Source organism: Montipora foliosa, chromosome 11 (assembly GCF_036669935.1).
Source record: "Montipora foliosa isolate CH-2021 chromosome 11, ASM3666993v2, whole genome shotgun sequence".
In the NCBI taxonomy this organism is placed as follows: domain Eukaryota; kingdom Metazoa; phylum Cnidaria; class Anthozoa; order Scleractinia; family Acroporidae; genus Montipora; species Montipora foliosa.
Genome location: NC_090879.1, coordinates 1159604 through 1180883, shown reverse-complemented (window position 1 = coordinate 1180883; position 21280 = coordinate 1159604). Strand labels below are relative to the sequence as shown.

Genomic DNA, 21280 nt, shown 5'->3' with positions numbered 1-21280 from the left:
ACTCTGTTGGAGCTGCACTGAAAAATGAACAGCTCGCAAAGCTCCTAAACAAGATGTTCAGGAGCAAAATGGGGGAGAAAACCTTAAAAGAAAAACTGGAGAGACAGGTCCGCACAGAAAACTGTGCTTATGCCAAGGTAACTCGCTGCAACACAGGCGTATGGAGGAAACTATGTGCGAGAAAACACGAGGAAACGTGACTTGCACATGGCAAAAATGCAGCAAGCCCTTGTGAAAGGTATTATTCCGATAGCTCAGGTTGCAGATACTGCTATGGGTGCAAAGTCACTGAATTTAGATGAGATTCAGCTTGTAAAAAAGAGATGGCTGGAAGCATTATCCTTGCTCACTCATGCGAATTATGAGCTCAATATCCAAAGAAGGTTTTTAATGAAACCTTACATTCGCTCACTCTCTTCTCCAATGGTTCCATTCACTGCCTACTTGTTTGGGAATGACCTCCAAAAACACCTTAAGGACATTGGGGATGAGAATAAAATTGGAGTCAAACTCCAGGGAGGTACAAAGGCAAAATACTCACCTGCCTCTGGCACTAGTTTGGGAGAGCCTCTTACAACCAGAACAGGCCAAAAAACCAGCACAGCCGGGGCCCCCAGTACCCCGGCAAGAAGGAACCTCACAAAGGGAGCCAGTTTCGAGCTCCCAACAAAGGTAGTTGAGCAGCAAAACAGTTAACCATAGTGTGGTAAGTAACCATGTCACTTGTTTCATGGCTGGAAATATAACTAATTTTATTGAAACCTGGATAAAAATCACCTCTGATTCTAATATTCTTGACATGGTTAAGGGCTGCCATCTGGAGTTTGAGGCGGAGTCTGTCCAACATTATGTGCCAAAACATCTGATAAACTACACGCACAAAGGAAAGGGAATTATTGAAGTAGAGATAACTAAATTGCTTCAAAAAGGAGTTATCAGGAAGGCTTTTCCATGTACAGGGCAATTTATCTCTTCCTTGTTCATTCGGCCAAAAAAAATGGCTCCTTTCGAATGATCCTAAATCTGAAGCAATTGAATGCGTTAACTACATACCACCATTTTAAAATGGAGACACTCCAGTCTGCCCTTACCCTTATCAAGCCTGGTTCATACATGGCAGTCCTTGACTTGAAGGATGCTTATTATTCTGTAAGAATTGCTGAGAAGCACAGGAAATACTTGAGATTTGTGTTTATGAACCAACTGCTTGAATATGTTGCTTTGCCAAATGGTCTGGCTTCAGCTCCTAGACTATTTACTAAACTCACGAAGCCTGTTTATAGTACACTTAGATCCAAAGGCATTTGCTTAGTTGGGTACATAGATGAAATTCTAATTTTGGCCGACTCACCGGAGGAGCTCAATTCAGCTGTTAAAGAGACCATACTTCTCTCACAATCATTGGGATTCTTATTCACGAAACTAAGTCTAATCTTGAACCCTCCCAGGAGGCAAGATTAGTTAGGATGCATGTCAGAATGGCTTCTGTCAAAGCCAATAAAGTTAGGCAAGCTTGTTATGCATTGTTAAGGAAGGTGCCTGTCCCTATACGAACAGTGGGTTTTCCAGGGGTATCCTATGGCCCACTGTATTATCGGCAACTTGAGAAAAAACAGCAGCCTTATATACTTTTGTCCTTTGGCCATTTCAATTTCAACAGGAAAAGAAAACAAACAGCGGTTACAAACATTTTCATTTTATACTTGACGTTTCGTATGTTGCAGCATACATCATCAGAAGTGACGGTTAAAACTGTTACACAGAATTTTAAAAACTAGAGCGAGGAACTGGTGACTAGTTAAAAAGTGTGATAACAAAATCGTAACTTCCGGTAGTCGATTCTTCCGGAAGAAATTAATAAAGAAAAAGCTTCTCACTACCAATGTTTTCATTGAGAGAGGGTTTTAAGTCACTGATTAATAGCGTTTCTTTAATTTTACATTGCATGTCAGACTTTCCAGTTGCGAGGATTTCAAAATGGTCCCATTTGATGTTATGACCGGTAGAAATTGTATGGTCTGCAACAGCAGAGGCGTGGCCGACTTGTGTAAGAGCTTCCTCGCTCTAGTTTTTAAAATCCTGTGTAACAGTTTTAGACGTCACTTCTGATGATGTATACTGCAACATACGAAACGTCAAGTATAAAATGAAAATGTTTGTAGCAGCCTTAAAACTCGATAGACTCAACCTGGATGCCAAAATGGAGCTATCGTATTTGGCAAAGCTAGATACAGAGTGGTGGATAAAAACTCTGTGCTCGTATCCAGTACCTATCCTAATGCCAGCCGCCCAGGTCATTCGTAACTGCCATAGCTCTCTTTTAGGCTGGCCTTTTGTTACTGATGGATCTGATACCATAACTGGAGGAAGGTGGAGCCCAAGTGAGGCCCTCTTCCATAATAACTGTTTGGAGCTTAAGGCTATTAAGCTGGGCCTCCAGTCACTCTGTAGTCACTTGAGCAACACGCATATAAAAGTGCTCTCTGACAATCAAACAACCGTTGCCTATATTCGAGCTATGGGGGGTACTCATTCAGTTACTTGCAATCAGATAACTAGAGAAATTCTACGCTGGTGTAAGCAGAGACAAATCTGGCTTACAAGCTCTCACTTACCTGGCCGCTTAAATGTTGTGGCTGACAGGGCCAGTAGAGAGTTTACGGACAATACAGAGGGGTCCTTGGAGGCCAGTGCGTTTAACAAACTTGTAGACAAATGGGGTCAACCTGCTGTTGATATGTTGCCTCACGGCTGAACTACAACGTAAGAAACTATGTGGCATGGAGGCCTGACCCAAGCGCGTCAGCGATGGATGCATTTACAATAGACTGGGCTAACTATGATCTCATTTATTGCTTTCCTCCATTCAGCCTGATCGGGAGGGTTCTTCAAACAATTCAAGCTTGTGAGGCCACTGCAACTGTTGTTGTTTCCCGTAGGAGCACCCAGTTCTGGTATCCAAACTTGCTGAAAATGATTCTCCAAGCTCCTGTCCAAATACCAGTAATGCCAAATACTTTGACATTGCCACACGACCCTCTGCTTGTTCACCCACTCTACCCAAAGTTGGAACTGATATGTTGTCTGCTGTCAGGGAAATGCTGATGGCTCAAGGGATTCAAGGTGAACCACTGGAAATCATTCTTAATTCCTAGAGAGAGGGTACCAAGAAAGAACACACAACTTATATCTCCCAGTGGGCTCAATTGTCGTAAGAAGAATGAGGATCAAACTAAACCATCTTTGGCCCAGGTTTTGGGGTTCCTTGCAAAACTCTTGTCAACTCTTGGATACAGTGCTGTAGCAACCGCAAGGAGCGCATTGTCCTCATTTATACAACTCGATGGTATGAAACTAGGGACCCACCAACTTGTTACAAGATTTATGACAGGTCTGTTCTTGAAGCCAGTATTGCCAAGATATGTGAAGATTTGGAAGCCACAAACTGTTCTTGAGCACACTTGAGAAACTATCCTAACACCAGGGAACTGTCTCTTAAGCAGCTAACAGTTTAACTTACTTCTCTCTTAGCTTTGGTAACAGCACAGCGCCCACAAACACTACAAGCGTTGTCGTTAGATGGAATGAGGGTCACAGAGGATCAGTATACGTTTCGGGTGTTATCCTTATTGAAACAGTCATCAAGGCATGGGGGAACAAATAGACATCTTTCGCCAATTGTCTTAAAGAGAAATCATGTCGACAACAAATTATGTGTGGTTACCCTTTTAAATGAATACTTGATAAGAACCTCTCAGACAAGGTCATCACAGCAACTGTTGTTATGTTACTGTAAGCCGTATGGTCCTTCTTCAAGGGAATTCATCTCGAGATGGCTAAAGCAAGTCCTAAAAGCAGCAGGTATTAACACTGATATGTTCAAGGCTTACAGTACACGCAGTGCTGCTACCTCTGCTGCCAAGGCAGCCGATGTTCCGATTGGGGATATAATGGCTGCAGCAGGCTGGAGATCGGACAGTACCTTTGCTAGATTTTATGATAGGCCTGTGCAAGCTTACGCACCTGTCAATGCTTTTGCTCTTGCAGTTCTCAGTACCACTTGAACATTTATTTTTAGTAGGCCTGTTCGTTTGCCAAATCATATTCTTAAAAAAAAAATAAACAAATAAAATAAAGGTTGCTGCTTACAGCACCCACTGTATTGTGCTAATATTTGGTGTCCATGCTGCTTTAAAATCTCACGGGATCTCTGATTGTATGCAAACGCGAGGTAGAATTTGAAAATTAAACGAGACTTACCTGGAAGTTGAAGTTTGATTAAGATTCTACCGTAGCATTTGCAGGAATGAAGAGGCCACACTCCACCTCTTCCTGATGCCCGCCCCACTATGTCATACATGTCCACCAAATAAATCTTCCTCTTAAAAGCCTGAGCTCGAAGTGCATGCTTGCTGTCTCACGTGAACTCTTCATTCATGCAAATGCTACAGTACAATCTTCAACTTGCAGGTAAGTCTCGTTTAATTTTCCAATTCTATACTCACGTTCGGTACACAAAGCCAAACTTTGCCAAATGATGTTCTCGACGCGACTTGGCGCCACCGATAAAACGCCTTGGGCATGCGCACTATCCCCCCTGCCTGGATATTTTACCTCCGGTGGCGTCTTAGAGCCGTCGAGTCCTGGATCTTAAAGTCCCTAATAGCTGGGGTGTTCGACGCAGCTTCAACTTCATTGCGCCTGCGACCAAAGGAATTATTCTGTTTTCTAAAGGTGGATCTTCACGGACAGTTTGGTTTCTGTATGTTATGGTTTGTAAACCTCTGCAAAGTGTCTATTTTATTTTAAGTGCATAAAGAACGTATAATAGATCTCGGCATTGCCCGTTGACAGAGATAATGCAGTTTGCTCGTTACCATGCAGGAAATATTTTATTATGCGAGGGAAATAGTTGTTGAGAAAAAAATGGCACCGGCTAAATAGGCCATTTTAAAAATATCAAATTTTCAGCTTGATAGTGAGGCAGTGAGGACAAAAACAACAGAAACACATTGGAATGAATTTGAAAATTATTTATACATCATCCACTTTAATTTCCTTTTGTCTTTGTACTGTAAACCACTCTTTCAAGCTGAATTTTAATATATCGAGAAAGGCATATTTTAGCAAAGATGGGTCTGAACGCTTTTCTTTCTTGTCCCAGATCCCATCGTTTCTCTTTACCGGTAGGGCATTCGCACGAGAAATCGAGGGGCTTTAGAGACATGGGATTTTCTCTGGGACTGTCGGAGTTCATTTATGAGTCGTCAATAGTGCTAAATATGGCGGCGTTTAGAAGCATTACATTAGAAGAGTTTCTATGTGAAGTTTTAAGTGGCTTCAACTTAGAGAATGTGTCCCTTCGTGTCGAACAGAAAGAGGCAATAAGTCGTATCGTAGTTTAAACAGGTTGTTTGTTTATCGACCTATCCAAGGCATTCGATTCTATCAGTCATGCTGGTCTTCTGAAAAACTTCCTTTTTATGGAATTCGTGGGATAGACCTTGAATGGCTCACTAATTATCTTTTCTTTAGATCACAAGATGTCCAATGTGTAGCACAACCAGTTTTTATAGGTGTAGCACAGGGAAGCATCTTGAGTCCAGTTTTATTTATAAGTTACTTCAACGACGTGCACACACCGCTGAATTTTCAAAGATTATCACTTATGCTGCTGATAATCACTTATGCTCTGTAATGTATACTTCGTTCAAAGACGTTGCTACGATCCAAAGAAGCCTAAGAATTTATGTCATTGGTTTAAAGAAAACGAACTGATAATCAACCTCTGGCGTTCCGCAGGGGAGCATTTTTGGCCCCCTGTTGTTCACTTCGTTCATAAATATGATCTACCGGATGAAGCTGCTGACGGCGTGAAGGTTGCACTCTACGCCGACGACACGAAATGTCTCGTCTCTAGACCACTCTGACTGGCTCATACAAGGCACTCTCTCAAATATGCATGACTGGTCAAAGGGCAATAATATTAGATCTAATACATCCAAATGTAAAGCACTAACTGTGACCAGGAAAAAGACCCCAATTGGTTTCGATTACACCCATGATGGCACAACCTTGACACGCATCTCAGAAGAAAAAGAACTTGGCGTCATCATAACTAGTACGCTTTCTTGGGAATCACACATCCACACTATCACTGCGAAAGCCAACAAATTTCTTGGTTTGCTTAAACAGACATATCCCCTTCTTATTGACGTTTCTGTTAGGAGCTCCCTCTATTTGTCTTTGGTCAAGTCACAGCTGTGTTACGCCACCCAAGTCTGGTCGCCCGCTTACGTTACTGTGAATGCCAAGGTTGAACAGGTGCAGAGACGTGCAAGCATGTGGATTGTACGCACGCGCAGAGGGGAGACGTCATACAAGGAGCGGCTGACCATGCCAGACTTACTTCCACTCTCTCTAGATCGCGAACTCAAAGACTTGGTCTTTTTTTTATAAATGCTTTTACTGTAGTACTGATTTAGATGTCCTGAACTTCTTATTTTTTGTTTCCCACAGTCGTACGAGGCAAAGTAACTCCCCACTTTAATGATAGTCACAAAAGGAGAAAAGCTACAGGAAGGGTAAACAAACTAAAGCTACTTGTAAGCGTACCAGGGTGGCCAGAAAAAACTTGCCCGAAAAAACTCCGTAGGGAAAAAGAGGACAAAGTCAGGGACGGTACAGGCACAACTTATGCCCCCTTCCAGGACTCTAAATAAAGTACTCAAAAATTACAAAGTCAGCTGTTATGGTCTCCCTGTACGATTACAATATATAGTAATTATATGCGCACGCATAGAAAAAACGTGTTTGTAGTGAACCGCCATGTTGTCTTGGTGTGTTCTCGGATCTCTCTTCAGCACATGACAATTTTGGCGACGAGGATGGGATTTTAAGGGATATTTTACACGACTTTTCAAGATGTCAAACGGCTGTGATGCGGCACCAAATCCAGTTCGTAACATCTTGAAAGTTTAGAAATTCGCAGCGGGCGCTGACTTCGAGGCTTATGCAGAACAGCTAGAAGTCTTCTTCTTGGCCAATGGAGTGACTGACTCGAAACAGAAGAAAGCCGTCCTGTTAACTAATCTTCCCACCGAAACATACCAATTGGCGAAAGACTTGGTGGCCCCGATATTGTTAACAGAAAACTCTCTCACGTACGATACAATCGTAGAGCGTCTCCGAGAGCAACTGAAGCCCCAGAAATCTGCTTTAGTCACGAGGTGTGAGTTTGACAACCGAGCGCGTAACACAGGCTAGGAGAAACGGTGAGTCAGTATTTGGCTGTTTTAAAGTATCTAGCTACGGGTTGCAAGTTTGATGATACCATGCGTTTGGAAAGGCTCAGAGATAGATTGGTTCCGGCAATTCGAGATGAGAGAATGATGTCAGAGCTTTTGAAACTTAAACTCGAGGAAATGACATTTGACATTGCTGTAGCGAAATGCATCGCTTTTGAACAATCTTACAAGGATGTTGAGGCTCTCCAGGGGGGTAAAGAGTCAAAACCAGCCGATTTTTTTATCCAAGTCAGGGCCAAGCAACAAGCCTAAACCTAAGAATGTAGCTAAATCCTCAGAGAAAAAGGGTGCCCCATCCTCTAAAAAGCCGGGTGATCAAAGCTGCTACCGCTGTTTGGGAAATCATGTTCATAAAAGTTGTCCGTTCAAAATGGAAAAATGTCACCACTGTCACCACTGTTGGGAGTCAGGGTGGCTTAGTGGTTATCTATCGGGCCTTCCACCACCGCGAGCGGGGGTTCAATTCTGGCCTCGGCCAGCATGTGGGCTGAGTTTCAGTCGATCTCAACCTGACTCGAGGGTTTTTCTCCGGGTTCTCCGGTTTTCCTCCCTCATCAAAATTCGATTCACAGCTAATTGACATCTAGCTGTGGTGCTGTGCTCCGACATCAAACATGGACTGTATAGCGGCAGCCAGGGGCGCCTTTGTATGCTTTCAGCCCGATGTCGTGAGCCGCGCCCTTCGCAATTCAGTCCTCGACTGCAAGTAAGGGTGATTAGCACTAGTAATATATTTATTAATTTCTAACAAGACCGGCCATTTGCAAGGGCTTTAAATCTAAGAAAAGAGAGACACAAGCTGCCAACCTCCCAGTAAAGGATGTGGACAGTGATGACGGGGACAGCGAGGATTATTTGGGATCCCTAGAGATAAATGATGCGAGCGACAAGGATCATGTTATATGCGTCAGCCCCGAAGTACACGGAAGGGTGGTCAAGACGGAGCTACAATCCTGGCCATAAGTTTTTCGGACACCTCTCCTTTTGCGCTCTGGAACCCACGATTTCAACTAGAAGCTCCCACCCCTAGCAATGTTGACAGAGAATGAAGCTATTCTTGAAACGTGGATATTCTGAAGCTATTTTCAGGGTTTTTCGTTTTGAAGATTTTTATCAACATTGACGGGGGGAGGAAGGGGGGGAGGGGTTGGGGGCTTACGAGTCTTGGTCTTACGGGAGGTAAGCTTGTGGGGTCGTGTACAAGTAAATAGATAAAAAGGTACATCAACGATAATTGTAGTATAATTATATAATAAAATAAGACTTAAAACCTTCATACATTATATACAATATGCAAGAATTAATATTGGATTAGTGATTGATATTTTTGTCTAAGTGATACAACTTTAGACCTAAAAACTACATTTTAGGAGGAGATATCTTCTACGGAATAAATTAGAAAAGTCAATGTCCCTGACCAAAGTAAGTTTGTTAATCATCCTAGAGAAGCTTTTTACACTGTTCGCGTTACGACACTCGATTGGCAAGTAATTCCACAAAATTGGACCTCTGCCTATGAAGTCATCTGTCTTGAACTGTCCCAACACTTTTGAACAGGATTGTAGACACAGGTTCAGCTGTGTCTGTACTCCCATACAAACAGTATAAGGAACATTTTGGTCACTTGAAGCTCGCAAAGAGCCTTTTTACACTCAAACCCTACACTGGGCAGAGAATCACACCTACGTGTAATGTTAAGTTCAAGGGGTCCAGGAAAAGGAGTTAACCTACAAGTGGTTGAGATACCGGGGCCAGCATTGTTTGGGCTTGACTGGCTCTCCCAAATTCCGCTGGACTGAGGTGAAATCAAAGCCCTTAAGCTTAGCAAGACTTCGGAAGGGGTCATGCAATGCAAAGTGGATCAGTTGTTGCAGCAGTACGAGTCTGTATCTCCTGAGGGTGTGGGCACACTTAAAGGCCACAAGGCTGATTTGAAGGTCGAGGAAGGCTGCCAGCCTAGCTTTTATAAGCCACGTCAAGTTCCATATGTACTCCACCCCAAGGTAGAAGCAGAATTGACACGTTTAGAGAATGACCGTATTTTTTCTAAGGTAGAATACAGTGAATGGATTGTCCCAGTAGTTAAGCGAAACGGATTGGTGCGTGTATGTGGCGATTTCAAGGTCTCAGTCAATCCGGTACTTCTTGCAGAACAGTATCCTCTGCCGAGCATAGAGGATACGTTTGCGAATTTGGCTGGAAGGAAGCATTTTAGCAAACTTGACCTACGCTAAGATTATCATCAGGTGGAGGTAACAGAGGCATCCAAGAAACTCCTCACTATCAATAGACACAATGGACTCTTCCAATACATTTGATTAGTTTTTGGCATTTCCTCGTGTCCAGCGATTTGGCAACGGGCCATAGATCAGGTATTACAGGGAATACCTGGAATCCAGTGTATTCTCAATGACATGATCGTTTAGGGAAAAACCGATGAAGAGCATTTGGAGAACCTAGAGAGCGTGTTCAAGCGACTACATGACGCGGGTATGAAGGTTAACAAAAAGAAGTGTGAGTTCTTCAGGGATAGAATTCAGTTCTGTGGGCATGAGATCGACAGAAAAGGTCTCCACAAGACACAAGAGAAGATTGAGGCAGTATTTAGCGCGCCAAGACCTAAGAATGTGTCACAGCTTAGCTCATTTTTAGGGATCGTTAACTATTACAACCGCTTCTTGCCTAATGCATCCACAGTTCTCCACCCACTTCACCAGTTGTTAGAGCAAAACAGCGAATGGCAGTGGACTGAAAAGTGCGAGCAAGCCTTCACCGAGGCCAAGCGCATGATTACATCTAAGCAGGTGCTAACGCATTATGATCCAGCGTTACCAGTTAGGCTTGCATGTGATACTTCACCAACCCGCATCGGTGCGGTTCTTTCACAAGTCAGATGGCAGCGAAAGGCCGGTGTCTTTTGCACCCCGATCGTTGACCAAGACTGAACGCAAGTATGCAGAGATTGACAAGGAGGCGTTGTCCATTGTGTAGGGGATGAAACGGTTCCATGTATACCTCTATGGGAGGCAGTTTACGCTCATTACAGACCACAAGCCCCTTACTGCCATTTGCCACCCAGAGAAGGGGGTTCCTGCCATGACCAATGCAAGTCTCCAGTGATATGCCTTGTTCTTGGCTTGTTTCGATTATAACATAGAGAATAAGAGCACAACTGAGCACTGCAATGCGGATGGACTGTCTCGTCTCCCTCTCAAACAGAAAGAGCTTGAAGAGATGGGAGTGGATTCGTCAGAGGTGTTCCAACCAACTCAGTTTGTGCCACTACCTGTGACTAGTGATGCAGTTGCTAGAGAAAGACGTCGTGACCCATTCCTGGCAAGGGTGCACGAGTCTATCGTGAAAGGATGATCTGCTCGCGTAGATGGAGATAAGCCTTACTGCGAGCGGCGCAACGAACTGACGATTCACCAAGGTTGCATTCTATGGAGAATGAGAGCCGTCATCCCCTATAAATTCCAAGACAGAGTGCTGGAGGAGCTGCACGACGGGGCATCTGGGTATGGTAAAGATGAAAGCAATAGCGAGGAGCTACGTCTAGTGGCCTAATATCAACGCCCAACTGGAAGGGCTAGCAAAAGCCTGTAGTGGGTATGCCTACTAAAACGCCACTCCAACCATGGGAGTGGGCCACTGCACCTTGGCAAAGCGTAAACATCGACTATGCCAACCCGTTTCAGAACTCCATGTTCTTAGTAGTTGTCGATGCACACAGCAAGTGACCGGAAGTGATTCTGGTTAGTTCCACCACTTCAGGTTCGACCATCAAAGTCCTACGCGATTTGTTCGCCATATTTGGAATTCCTGAACAGATCGCTAGCGACAATGGTGCACAGGAGTTCGAGGTGTTCGTCAGGTTCAATGGCATCCGCCATATAAGATCAGCACCATACCATCCGGCTACAAATGGTCTAGCGGAGAGAGCAGTACAAACCTTTAAGCAGGCATTACGTTCCATATATCAAAGCTTGAAGCCAGTGAAGGAAAAGCTGGCAAAGGTTCTCATAGCTTATAGAAACACTCTTCAATCCACTACTGGTGAGCCTGGCACAGTTGCTCCTTGGAAGACCGTTGTGCACTCCCCTAGATTTGGTGAAACCCAACTTGAACCGTAAGATGGTTAACCAACAGCACCAGCAGAGCATAAGGCCCCGAATGAGAAGGGTAGACAGTCAGTTAGAGGTTGGTGACTCGGTGATGTCCCGAGATTATCGAGGGGATCTGAAGTGGCGCTCTGGGCTGATTGTGAACAATTCAGGTGATGTACGAAGTGCAGGTGGCACCAGGGATTGTTTGGCGTCGACATATTGACCACTTGAAGCCTACGGCATACAATTGAGCATACAATTGAGGTCGCTGACACTGACACTGTTGAGGTCCGCCAAACCAAAGTGGCCAGCACACCACCAACGCCAATCCAGCTGAGTGCTCCACCCAATGTGGCTGGTACAGTTCCAGAGATTCCCGTGGCAGATCAACAAGGGATGGTTCCTGTTCGCACACCTATAGCTCCTGACCCGCCTATAGCGTCCCAAGTCAGTCCTACGGTCCGTGAGTGGCGGTGTCCTCAGAGAGCGCGGAGGGCACCATGGAGACTCGATCTCTGAATTGCTTTTTTGTTTTCCTTTGTTTTCTGTTTTTCTTAGAGAATGCAGGTTAACGGTCACTGTTAGTCGATTTAGTTGTTTCCTTGAGTTGTTTTCCTAGGCTCAGTTACAAACTAGAGACGGATCCCTTTTGTGTGGAGGAAATTTTAAGGTCTCCCTGTGCGGTTACCGTATAGTAATTACTCGCGCACGCATAGCTCCAAGGAAAACGTGTTTGTAGTGAACCACCATGTTGTCTTGGTGTGTTCTCGGATCTCTCGTCAGTACATGACATCAGCAAAAGCGAAATTCTAATTCTGATTAAACAATCGCCAGAGACTACTGGGAAATATAAAATAATATAATGATAAAAATATATCTGATAAATACTGAATGAAAAAAGTGGAGTGAGCTTCGTACTTGTCCGACTCGATTAAATAGACGTTTCGGTTGTTCAGCCTTCTTCAAACATTCGTCAAAAAGTGAAAACTATTTACAATGGTGGTGTGTAACTGAGGTACTGGCTTTTATAAACAACTTAACGAAGAAATGGAAAAAGGTTTAAATTACAACTAAAACAAATGAAACTGTTTATAAAAGACTAACAAAACGGAGCTGGACAAGTAGGAATTCCTTTACCAAGCAAGAATATGTAAAAAAAGTCTAATAAGGTGTTGTAATTAATACGATTTTTTGAGCGAATTCCCGCCTTTTGCTAAAGGCCATGCGGATTACGTGTGAATAATTGTGTCATCCAATAGACTTCTCTAGTAAGTAGTAACTGGTCTAAATGTAATGGAGTTTGGAAGGATATAATTTTTCAATGATAATAAATTTGAGAAATGTCATGTTCGCAGCTATTGTAATGTACCGCCAATTCACATGTTCTTCTATTGTTGAGCATGATGTAGAACCTACATATTGCAAATTACATTTACTGCATGTTGTGAGGCAAATCACATTTTTGGACGAACAGGACGATTTTTGTCGGATGGGAGTAGGAAATTCTTACACAAATCACACCTATTTTTATTGCATTTAAAACAACCTCCTTCTTCGACCGTCTGACTTGCAGCAGAGTTTCTGTGCCTTGCGTTCAATCTCATGTGTTTGTAAACGTCGGAGAACCTTCCTAACATCTTGCTCATGAAATGCGACTGTTTTTTTGTCGATCATGGAAAAAGTCGTCAAGATAGGTGAGACATATTTCATTCCACAAACCCTTTAAGCAGTTGTCCACGTATCTTTGCTAAGCAGCTGGGGCGTTTTCTGTCCAAGTGGGGTACGGTTCCACTGATATAGACCGTAGGGGGTAATGAAAAGTGTAAGGTGGCGGTGTACCCTCGTGATAGGCTTGTCCTTGATCAAGAACTGTGAAGTAGGTATTGCCACTTTGGCTGTCTAGGATGACTTGAATAAAAGGAATGGGTTGGCGATCTTCTTGAGTTTTGCTATTCAGCTGGTGGTAGTCGACTCACAGGCACAGTGTGCCGTCTTTTTTTTCTTACACAGACCACCGGGGACGATTATGATGCCTTGGATGTGCTTATCCACCCACGGGTTATAATGTCTTGCACAGGTGCGCTTTGAGCTCGCCATACGGAGGTTTGGGAATGTAATTGTATGATCTCTGTACTGCATATCACCCACCAAGTTAATCTTAAGTTCCATTTCTCTAGCGAGACTAACATCTCTAGTATTCCTGGCGAAGGCTCGTACTATTGCGGCTTGTTCATGTGGTAAGTGGCTGAGGTCACCTCGCACTTAAACTGGACAATTTATATATAAACCGCACTTGAAATAGACATTTCTTTCATTAATCAGTCCTTTCACAGGAACACATCAGTCCAACACATTGACCACTTTCCAACTGTGTGGCTTCATAACTCAGTTGGTAGAGCATCGCACCGGCATCGCAGAGCTCATGGGTTCGAATCCCGTTGAAGCCGTCCTATGAATTTTTCAGGTGTCTATGTTGTGGTTTAATTTTGCTCTTGGTTTAAAAAGTAAATTTCTTTGAAATAATTCAAAGTAAGATTAGTAGCACTGCACAGGTTTAATGTTGTAGGAGAAATAAGTCATTGGACTTCTCCAAACTTAGTCACTACACTAGCATAATGGTTTTCAATCTCAGTTATTTTTCCTAAAAGCTTGTTTGTGTGCAAGGGTGACATTTTAAATCAAGTCAGTCTCTATCAAAGAGAGGAATGTTGGAACTGCCTTGGTTGTTGGGCATTTTCTGTGCATGGAATGGATGTGTCGACAACTTTCTCGCTGATTTCTGCATGATTTCTCGAAGCCATTTTCCGTAATTGCTGTTCGCTGTGAGAAATTCGACTGTGTGTTCGACACAGGACTTGAAACAGTTTCCGTTTTGGAACTACTTTCTTGTTTCTTGTGAAGAGTTTTGCCGTTGCTGTAAGCCCATTTTCTTCGAGTTATCATCTGTTGTTCCCTTTTGTTAATTTCGTCTTAGATAGGCGGAGTTGCTTCTCTGTTTTTTCGTTCAAGAAATGCTTGGCCTTGTTGTAAAAATCACCTTCTAAATAACCTTTTTTTTTTTCGAGTCTTTTGTCTTTAGGTAGCCTTTCAATTCCTCTATTTCTCTGTAGAAATCGATTTCATTTACGCAATCGTGTTGGCGTGACTCTGCCCTATGTGGCTCCGGTGTAGTATTGCACATTTGTGTATAAATCAAACTTTTGGCTGAGAATGGCCTGAGGTGAATAGTAAAATATTAATTTATAAATTATTCTGAGGAATTTGAGTGGATAAAATGACAGCTGCGCCAACATGAATGGGAAATTTGTCAAGATCAAAATTGAAAAGCTAGCTTATTAAGTCAACAGTTGTTCCCTTTGTTCAAACAAAAGGCACTCCTTGTTTAAACCCGTGGCTGAAACAGTCGCTTCCACACACTTAATTCACATTAACTGCCATCTCCATATTTTTTTTTCTCTTGGTTGTTTGCTAATATATAAAAAAGGAATTTTTGAAAACGTTTAATTCAGGATAATTTCTGGATTGGGAAAGATCAATCTCTTGCCCTGCAGTTGAATCATTAACATCAGCTAATAAAGTTTTTTCGAAATCGTATCTGTCCAGCAGGACCGTGAAGATCACAACCTGACATACCGCGGCCTGTTTGAAGATTTTCTCATATAAATTCAGAAATGATAATTATTTTGGCCGACCGAAACCAAGTTACAATCATCAACATAATTTGAGGGCCAGAAAGCAGGGGACTGTGTGCTAGAAAGTCTAACAAAGTCAAAGTTAGCAAAAGTACCGCGGGCTTTCCACAACAAGAAGCGATGCATTAATTGAAGGTATTTATTGCAAAGACATTTTCAACTCCATGATAACTGGTGGGAATGAGTGTCAGTAACATTTCACTGCATATTTTATGAGCTTAGCGAGTAAACGTCATTTAACAAAGTTGGTTGATTTCAGCACTAACCGACCATTTTAAGGGTTGAGGCTTCTACGTAGTACTTCCCTAGCTTGCGAAACGAGGAAGACGACGGCTAGGAGGACTGCATTTAAAAATACAAGTTCGCGTTATTCATATCACTACGAAACTATTTCATGTCGTTCCGCGTTAAAAATGTATAGTAACTGTCGAGGAATTAAACTGGTATGAGTGAGAACTGAAAATTCATCGTCATGTGCTAACGTCCTCCACAGAACCTTGAATTTGGTCATTTCACGTCGTCGTTTAGGAGATGACGGCAAAGAAATGTACCAAAATGTACAACGCACGTGCAGAGCCATTGTTTTTGCTCACTAGACCTACTGTTTTGTAGCGTTGTCGTTGCCGTCGGCGTCGTCGTTTCGTAAGACCCCTAATGCGGGGTAGCGAGCGCGCTTACGAAAGACATGACCATTATGTTGATGGCAGGTGTGTGGTTCAGTCAGTAGAATGAATCTGGACGGTAAAGCCAAATCGGGTTGGGATGAATTAATGGTTAGCTAGTTTTCTCTTCGGCTTAGATCGATATGCCGTTGTAAGAGAAACTTCCATGTCGAGAAGAACTTTCTGATATTGGTACGGGTCTTGTTGATGGCTGTCCCTACGTGACACCCAAACACTTTTGGAACCACTGTAAGGGTGGTCAAGCTCCCTTCCCATATTACAGTGTGGCCTAAACAATCTTCTAGTTACTGCACACGATTAGGGAAATTCACTGTATAATCCCTTTTCATCCCATCACGTCCTAAGCTCTTTTGTATTCTCCAAAGGATCTTGATATTAGCAGGCAAGTCAGAACTTTAAAGCGACAAAACTTTTAAGTTTATAAGACGTGTTTCGACAGAAACTTCTGTCATCTTCAGTTGATGAATGTACAAAGCATTAGAAGTTGAATTTATAAGTAGGACAAAGTGCTAAAACCTTTACCGGGTTATTAACGAATTATTTCAGTTTCACCTCGTACTCTTACAAAGTGGGTCTCATCAGGACTCTTGTTGATATGGCCGATAAGATTAACAACACATGGTTGGGGCTACACGAGGACATAACTAAGCTTATGGAAATCCTAATAGAGACTCTTTTCCCTGCCCATTTAATTGAAAGGGTTGTAAACCGCTACATTACTGGAACTCTAAGTAATCATTGTCCCCAGGGTTCCCTTCCCACTTCACCTATATTTTACTTTAAGCTACCTTACATAGGCCAAAAGATTCGTCACTTTATCAAGAGCTATTGCAATGATTTGGATATCAAACTGGTTTTTTCTCCCTTTAAGATAGGCAACTTGTTTTGCGTGAAAGACCCTATGCCTGGCAGGCTTCTTTCGCGTGTGGTTTATAAGTTTGCATGTGCGGGCTGTAATGCCTGTTATGTCGGCGAAACAACCCGACATTTTTCCACACGCGTGCGTGAGTATGTAGTCAGTGATAGGGCCTCTCACATTTTCAAACACCTACAGAATTCTGAACATTGTCGCGCCCTGTGTTCAGTAGACTGTTTCCATATTTTAGGTCACGCCTCTACGAGTTTTCAACTTAAGATAAAAGAGGCTATTCATATTCAAAGGGAATCAACAATGATATCATGTAAATATATTTTAAAAACTATCCTTTTCATTCTCACATTGTCACGTTTTATGTACATTCCGTTGTTATTAGTACTTTTTCCTACCTATAAATTCAACTTCTAACACTTTGTACTTTTATCAACTGAAGATGACAGAAGTTTCTGTCGAAACATGTCTTATAAACTTAAAAGTTTTGTCGTTTTCTTTAAAGTTATTTTAAGTCCTTCTAACTCTCTATTTTTTCGTTTCCGAAACAGTACAATACAATACATACTTAATTGACCGCTCCCCATAGGGGCTTTTCAGGACCAATGAAACACAACGAAACAGAATAACAACAACAGCAACAACTGTTAAGAATCCGAACTGGCCGGAGGCAAACCAGTTGGCTGTTTACAAGTGTAGCTGGGAAGTTGAACCAGGGACAACCAGGATCAAATTCAATGAGTGATCAGAACGGGTCTTGAACCCGGGATCTCCGGCTTCCAAGGAAAGCGCCCTAACCACAGTGCCTCTTCTCTCCGTTGCCAGAATAGTGCCCCTCTGTTCATTGGACCTATAATGCCCTGATAGTATGGTGTGGCAACTTTTTCCTTTGCTCGAATCGTCTAATCTTGCACCGTCTCGCACGATGTGCCACGGAGACGTCGATCCGTAAGTATTTCGTGTCGCATGGCATAGGTCTACTCCTTTGAATTGGTTGGATTCTGAACTTAAGGTATCCATATCACCTCTTCTGGTAACTTTGCCTCGTTGGTCTGTTCTAATACGCATAATACAGGTTTTCTTTGTCAACGAATTGTTGTCTATTGGTACATTCCTCAAAATAACTGGTAATTGTGACTGAACTAGGTGAACCAAATTGTTGGCCGACTGTTTGTATTTTGTAACGCCGTGGAGCAGGGGCAAGACAAAACTAGTACAGTCCTCTTAGGACCTTAGAAAATGGAACTCCTGTCACCCTCGGTTTACTGTATAGTTCTGGGAGTTGTAGGACGTTTCTTAGCGAGTTTTGCGGCGTTTTTGTGACAAGCCTCCCCTAAAGCTTGAGTGTTGAGCCCGAAGACTGCTGTCGTCACAATGCCATTTATTCACGGACCAGTTTTGGATCAACGACCAGGATACTGACTACTTCAAATCGGTCTGCAAGACAATTTTCTCGCAATCTTGCCTTGCACCATCATAGTGTAGGGGCTTTCCTCTCAAGCGCAGAAACGTGTTCTAGGGGAACACAAATTATAGCAACCTCTACGTTAAGGATATCCACTCACTTGGTTTGACGTTAGGTCAATTAACAAGTAACTTTATTAATTCTGACTTATTGGTAAGTACAAATATGTTGTGATAAATGTGCGCTAAAAAACTAAGTATTAACAACATGAATACAGAAGGTAATCAGTTGTTTCCCTTTTCCTTCTAAGATGATAATTCGTCTCGTTTATTCCAATTGTTTCCATGCGATGGTTATCACCACGTTTAAAGCCTGTATATACTTTTTCTAATGCAATAAGTCATAAGAGAGGATACTAACATCTCATTTAAGATACGACCGCGTGCCGAGAAAGCTTACAGAAAGATTACGTCATGAAAAATACTCGCGTACGCTTTTTATTCACGAGTTGAGTTTTCTGATACGAGACAAAGAGTGAATAAAAATCGTTCAAAGCATTTCCCATGCTGTAATGTGTTTATTTTATAGGTACTGAGATTTTTTTTCGTGGAAGTGTTTCATAGACAACTTTATTTCGCACAAATGGAGCGGGGCAATGAATTCAATAAAAAAGGGTTAAAAATCTCCTAACCGACAACTTATTTACTAAATTTTAGATTACTTGCTGTGCTTCAAATATTCCAAAGTAGTCCAAAGTGAAGAGTGTTGTTTAGCCAGAGTGCCTCGGAGCAAACTTTTCTCGTACTATATTTTTAATTCGTCGCTTGTCAAAGCTACCTATGCTCTGGGTTTATTGACCTTTCCTTGCTTCTTTAGCCGTTTTTGTTTGGACTAAAAAAAACTACTCCTGGTTTTCTCAAATACCAAGTCGTTTGTTACGCTTGCGGAATAGCCATTTTCCTTCAGTTGTCGTTCCAAGATTTCCACTAAACTTCGAAGGAAACCCGCCTCTTATTCATTGCCATCTTCAGTGCGGACGGAGATGATAAATTCATTTTGGTCGATATATTCAGTATTCATTCCGCTCAACCGCTGGAATCACTCCACTGTCCTATCTCCGGCCTTTGTTTTCAAAAGTCTTTCAAGCAATCTTACATCTCGTTCAGATTATTGAGCGGCATTTTTGGTTTCTTTTTCTAAAATAAATTCCTCAACTGATCAAACAGAAGCAAACCTTCCTTCAGCCATTTTTCAAAGCGCGCGGTTTTTGTACAACGGCTGTCGGATGACGTTCCATTCAGTCCATTCGATATGTTCATTCATCACTATTGAAATTTCGTCGTTCGCGTTGCCGGTTGGACGAACGATATTTCTTCACAGTGAAATTTTCTCATTTGAGTTCCTGATTGGCTACATTAAGAATCAGTACGAATTTTATTCACTACGATTTTCGTGGATAAATCTCAGTATCTATCAGGGCCGTAGCCAGTATCAGGCAGACCGAGGCACTTGCCTCGGTCATTTTTTCGTGATTCGTTAAAATAAGGCGTAATTCCAGTGTTGTCCTCAAGATGTACTCGTCATAAACACCTAAAATACCTACGAAGAATATTTAACGATGGACATTGCCTCAGTCATAACTTTTTTCTGGCTACGGCCCTGCCTATGACATAAATCGAATTTCTTAACAGATCATGGAATCGCGTCATGTGCAAATGCGTCGAACAGTTTCCTTTACTGCTTGTTTCACTTCTCTTATCTTCCAGCAGTAAAGAATCGGGTTTAATGAGGAGTTGAAGTAAACTAAAGTCCCTGTCAGTCCCCAAACAAGGACAGTGAAACTTGTTAGATCCTTCTTAGCAGTGAACACAACCTGTGCGATACCATAAGGCAGATAACACACAACTAGAGCCAACTGCACTAACAACGCACCGTATACTGTCTTTCTGTATAGCACTATGTTCCATGGAACTCTTTCGCTTCGTCTTGTTTTATTAACTTCAGTTTTCTTGAAGCGCAGGGCAAAGAAAATTTTTAAGTAGGAGGAAAGTGACGTTAGTAAACAAACGGATATAATTATATTACTGACTATGCTAAGGGCGCCTTTAAGAAACGAAGCAACTGTACCAACGATGGAAAACACCCAAAAGATTGTTACAACCATGTAAGTGCGGTTCAGAGTCACAAATTGTCTGTATCTGAGCCTCAACGAAAGAGCTAGAAGTCTATCCACACTTATCGCAGTGGTTGTCAGCAAGGACACGGAACACAAGATGTACGATGTCAAGAAACGTGCAATGCTGGTATATCGACAAACTTCAAAATCCTTTTGCAATTCTGAAATCCACGTGGCCGCAGAAAGAGGGTGTACAAATAATCCGACGCAAAGATCAGTTGTCGCCAAGGTACGGAACAAGAGTTTGGAGGGCGCGTGAAGCGAAGTCTCTTTTTGAAGAGCGAGGAGGATCAGCGAATTTCCAAAAATTGCAGTTACACAGAATGCAATGTTCAATGCTAAAAGACAGGTCAGCTCTTTGCTTATTGTTCCATCGGAAAATTTTCGTAAACAAGTCAAATCCGCCAAAGTTGCATCATTTTCACCACTAGATGTAGAAGAGTAGTTTACTTGCGCCATTGGTGGTCCATTTGCGAATGAAGACAAGTGTATATTGACGCAGGCTTAAATAAACAATCTCAATTTTCCTTCTTTAATAATTCATTTTGTAAATTTCATGACTTTCCCTAATCTAGAAAAAAAAAACAAAAAACAGATTAGCTGCTGGTGTCTTTAACTTAAGAGAATGCATCGAACAAAATTTATTTCCCCGTGATTTTATGCACAGTTTCCATGTACATTACAACTCTGGCGGTATAGAATTATAATTTCTTCTGGCTTAATATCTCCTAGTGCTATGGGGGGAAAAGAACAACAATAATAAATTTAACATGAAGGACTTTCAGCTGCTTTATTTTACTAATTATAAACCTTAACCCCCACCTGCACTAATAAAGGAAAACAAAACTGGCTTCTACATTTCCTTCTTCCATGTAAAAAGTGTTCTTAATTTACTTTAACGAACCTGGTTACCAGCAATACGGCCGGAAGGTACACTAAGTAGGGAATGATAGTTTAATTTCACCTGAATTAAAGCAACTGTGCATTATGAAGTAGATATTAACGACAATCAAATAAGAATTCTCAATAGAATTACTAATTAA

The 21280-nt window shown here is 42.2% G+C and overlaps 1 protein-coding gene across 1 annotated transcript in view; it reads right to left on the bottom strand.

The window, feature by feature from the left end:
• Positions 1-18140: 18140 nt before the first annotated feature.
• The window catches only part of LOC137974999 (trace amine-associated receptor 9-like), an 11037-nt gene continuing 7897 nt past the window's right edge, over positions 18141-21280 (bottom strand). The window contains exon 2 of the mRNA XM_068822029.1: positions 18141-20808. Within this exon, the coding sequence (XP_068678130.1) occupies positions 19767-20696 (930 nt within the window). The 5' untranslated portion in view covers positions 20697-20808 and the 3' untranslated portion in view covers positions 18141-19766. The remainder of the gene's footprint in view (positions 20809-21280) is intronic.